The sequence below is a fragment of the Chelon labrosus genome, assembly GCF_963514085.1.
Source record: "Chelon labrosus genome assembly, chromosome: 21".
NCBI lineage: Eukaryota > Metazoa > Chordata > Actinopteri > Mugiliformes > Mugilidae > Chelon > Chelon labrosus.
In genome coordinates this window covers 11,655,323-11,659,736 of record NC_140354.1, presented here as the reverse complement: position 1 = coordinate 11,659,736, position 4,414 = coordinate 11,655,323, and the positions used below count along the sequence as shown (strand labels likewise).

The window sequence follows — 4,414 nt, the reverse complement described above, 5'->3', positions numbered from 1 at the left end:
CCATTACCAAAATACTGTCAAAGAGGCCAAAAGGGAACACCTGGCAAAAGTGATAGAGTCCAACCGTCACAACCCACGTGTGCTTTTTAACACCATTGACACTGTTTTAAATGCCCCACAACCTGTTTGCACTGAAACATCTCCTGAAATGTGCAATATCTTCCTGAACTTTTTTATTGATAAGGTTGCTACTGCAAGGGCTCTCATCTCAGCTCCTGCATCTGATCCCTCTGACCCTGTCCCTTGTGCCGTTGTGTTTGATAAGTTCGAGCCGGTGTCTGTTTTTAGAAGATGTGGTTGCCCATATTAAGCCATCAGGCTCTCCCTGTGACACTGTCCCTCCTTGTTTCTTTAAAGATGTCCTTCTGAGTATAGGGCGGTCAGTTCTGGCTATTATAAACAGCAGCCTGTCCTCTGGTGTTGTTCCCGCTAGTTTTAAACATGCAGTGGTGCAGCCCCTGCTTAAGAAACCTGGCCTCGATCGCAGTGTGCTGGCCAATTTCAGACCCATCTCCAAGCTGCCTTTTATCTCAAAAATCTTAGAGAAAGTTGCTCTTGCTCAGTTAAAATCTTTTCTGGATGAGCATGGTGTCTTGGAGGTCTTCCAGTCTGGATTTAAAACATTGCATACCACAGAGTCAGCTTTATTAAGAGTTTTTAATGCCATCCTCCCGGCAAATGACTCTGGAGACTTTGCTATTCTTGCCCTGCTGGACCTGACAGCGGCCTTTGACACCGGGGACCACAACATCTTAGTGGCTCGGTTACAATACCTAGTGGGCATTTGTGGTAGTGCTCTGGATTGGCTCAGGTCTTATCTGGCAGACAGGACTATGTGTGTAAGCCTCGGTGGTTCTGAGTCCTGCTCGGCTCCACTGTCATATGGGGTTCCACAGGGTGACCCAACATGAGACCCTGTTTTTAATGCTTTTGTTTAGTGCTTTTATTGTTTGTATTGTTTTTATTGTTTCTAGTGTTTTATTGTTGTTATTGTTTTTATTGCTTTTAGTGTTTTATTGTTTTTTGTGTTTGTTTTTACTAGTTTGTCTCACCAATGTACAGCACTTTGTTTCAGCTGTGGTTGTTTTTAAAGTGCTTTATAAATAAAGTTGAGTTGAGAGTTGAGTTGAGAAACCAAAATGCAGCTGTGAGCAGTAAAATCAGGGGCCCAAACAACATGCAGACATAAACGTCCTGAGGCTCCTGGTGTGTGGACCCCAGCAACTGCAGTTTGCTGTGACCGTTTGGAGTAGGGTGGATTTCCAAGGCATGCCATACCTTAGGTGATTTCTTTCATGTTTGTACCAGAAACTTGAACTTGTGTCGTGGTTTTCTCATCCTTCAGTTACACAAACCTTAAGGTGAGCCAGATCTTACACAAGATGTCTGGACCTGCTTTGGCTTCAATGGCAAAACATTATTTCTAAAGGTTTCTCAGGTCTTGGCAAACTGAATGCATTTCAAAAAAGTCTTCATTATATGTGTGGACTTATATATTCCCAGGGAGCTGGCAGTGAGTGTAAAGGGCAGCATGTACGGTAAGGTTTTTTTTTAACAGTCCAGCAGAATGATTTTACAACTTTATGATTAATGCCATCAACATTTATTAATTCAGTTGTCAATACAGGACATATGGAGGACAGATAACACAGCTAAGTGATGACACAATAGCAGGAAAAACAAAGAAACATTTGACTTTTTCCACATTTAGCCAAGACAACAATCATTGGCTCTCTCACCTTTGAGCTGAACCACACACACATAAAACACTGACTAATGAAGCAAACATTGTGTCCCATCCAATAAAGTAAAAATAAAATGTACATGTACCGGGTATTGGTGTTAGTAAAACATAGTCTGTAAGTATTAGCATAAAATTATAGTAAAAGGAATAAAACCTTTTTTTCATTTTAATGTAACTGATCATAAACTTTGAGCTTGTTTTCAGCTTATTTACATTTTTCCCTCTTGTCTCATTGCTTTATTATTCTCAATCTGCATAATAAATGCCTCCAGCTGTCATATTAGTGTAGTGCATCAAGTGTCAGTAGAAGTGTACTGGAGTACTTGAGTAAATGTACCCCATTACATTCCACTACTAACACTACAGCTACGTCAAATTTGTATAAAATGTTACTCAGCTGGAAGAAATCTGGTTCCTCATGAAACGGTCATTTCTAGATCACAAATTTCGAAATAGTTCAAAGAGTCAAATTTACTGCCTCTCTTTAATAAATTTTTCAAAATATCAATTCATAACATCTTACATTCAATGGCCCTGTTTACCATCTTATCAAGACATTTATCCCACAAAGTATAAACACTCTCTCCCAAGAGTTCAGAAAGTTTTTCTTTTGATTCAGCTTCAATTATTTGTTCTATATTTGTTGTTGGATCCATCTTTTCATACAGTTCACTGGTGTAATTTCCCTGGTTGTCAGATATCTCCTTGATCTTGTTCATCAATTCAGACACGTTGGGATCTTTTTTGTTGAACACAATGAATCCGCTGAATTTTTTCATGAAGCTCTTCTCTATTTTATGTTCATCTTTCTTGTTTATGGCTCCGTTACTCATGACAACCCCCAAGAAATGAGATTTTGAATGTTTGAATATGGACATAAGGGATTTTGCTGCTTTCTCTTCTACTTCAGTGAAAGGCCCAGTATCCTTCACATACAGGAACACATGAGGACCAGGAGCAGCGCATGCGATGCCCTTGATTACCTCTAACTTGTTTTCTTTGAGGTCGGTGCGGAGAAGACCAGGAGTATCAATGAAGACCACTGGCACCTCCCCAAACACTCCCTTGGTCACCTTGCACTGTGTACCATAGTACTCTGGTGTACTCTCCTTCCCCAGGATGGTGTTAATGAGTGCAGTCTTCCCATCTCCGACCTTTCCCAGGACCACAATCCTCAGCTCCACTGCAGGAGAAATTCACACAGATATGATTAGGTGTGGCAGCACTGTCTCTTGATCATTTCAAACCAAAGTTCTGTTTTAATCTCTCAACAGATGTGAGCAGAGAGTTTGCTGCATAGTTGCTGTAACTGTGCTGTATGTAAATACTAGTCGACGGGAAACATTCGACCACCACTGACTGTGGGTTTAATCAGTGTTATTGTCTAAAACTCCTCCAAAGAATCTGATCTAAACACACTTATTCATGCAAATCTTTCTTTACAATGATGATGCTGCTCTCTTTGTGTTTTAAACATTTAAAGGTCAGAATCAGTTCAGACATGTAGATGTAGACGGATGTATAATGACATTGGAAAGTCATATTAAGAGCACTGATTAAAAAACATTCTGATTACGCTGCAGAATGCATGTGTCCTGAGTTAAACACAAAATAAATTACTTAATCAAATCATAGATCCACACATTTGAAACTATTTTCAATTTCTGAGTAAAATGGGCAAAAATAATTCATATAAACATCAGGAGTTCAGTGGAATCAGTCTAGTCCTGTCACATCTTTATCATCTTCTACTTTACAGTAATGAACAGCAGTTAATTAAATAAATGACATTCATCAAAAAAATCATTCAGTTTCTTTCTTTTAAGCAGCACAAATATTAGTGAGACACTGAACAGTGGTAGTCAGAAGGAAACAAGTTGTTGCTCTGCTGGTTTATTTTCAGCCTGACTGAGATTACTGAATATAAATTATACTCACGAGTATTTGCAGGTTTGCTGGCCATCGTTGCGTCTTGTAAAAGCAGTTGGTCTTTGAGGTCTCGATCGGTGTTGACGTGTTTTAGTGGAAGAGCTTATCGTGCCACCTTTATATGACAATGTCACTGTGGTTTCCTCCCCTTGGAACATGTCACCTAACCAGTTTGAGAAAGAGCCAGATTCTCACAGAGTAGAAAATCAGTGACCCAAACTACATGCAAATATACAAACTGTGCCAAAACGTCTCAGACCTCCGGAGGCCTGGACTGAACCAGATCTCTGAAGGTTGCTGCGATATGAGGCATCAAGGTTGGAGCAACCGATTATTTCAGTAAGTTGGAGTTGAAGCCCTCACAGATCAGACATGTTCCATCACCAGTGGCATAAATGGTGAGCAAGTGTATCATACCTGTCTCTCTCTGCCCTATCAGGACTGTCAAACTGTAAAGTAAAGGCAATATTTAATAAACAAGTAAGGAAATCTTAAACTAGAATTTAGTTAAGAAGTGAACCAATCGACCATTGGTCCTTGGACCACTTTCTACAGGTACTCACCATTTGAGCCATTTCAGTTTTATGGCTACCAGATGGTAGAAACCACTAAAATTGGGGTAAGACCTGTCCAATTCATTATTAAACACTGGAAGGATAGTGGGGAACCAGCCTGTGGGGGCAGTGCTATGATCTGGGGTTGCTGCAGTTGCTCAGGTCTAGGTTCAGCAACATTATGTGT

The 4,414-nt window shown here is 40.1% G+C and overlaps 1 protein-coding gene across 1 annotated transcript; it reads right to left on the bottom strand.

The window, feature by feature from the left end:
• Window positions 1–769: 769 nt before the first annotated feature.
• Window positions 770–3,889, bottom strand: LOC311506669 (GTPase IMAP family member 4-like). Its single transcript, XM_084570719.1, has 2 exons — window positions 3,683–3,889; window positions 770–2,927 (listed from the first exon to the last, which is right to left on the bottom strand). The coding sequence occupies exons 1-2, from the start codon at window positions 3,705–3,707 to the stop codon at window positions 2,254–2,256; spliced, it is 699 nt and encodes a 232-aa protein (XP_084426845.1). The 5' UTR covers window positions 3,708–3,889; the 3' UTR covers window positions 770–2,253.
• Between the last annotated feature and the right edge of the window lie 525 nt (window positions 3,890–4,414).

Bases quoted from the DNA above. Each gene is read 5' to 3' on its own strand.
- LOC311506669 (XM_084570719.1), bottom strand. From the start codon at position 3,707: ATGGCCAGCAAACCTGCAAATACTC. The intron at 2,928-3,682 runs GTGAGTATAATT...TTTCTCCTGCAG, and splicing joins CAGCAAACCTGCAAATACTC to TGGAGCTGAGGATTGTGGTC.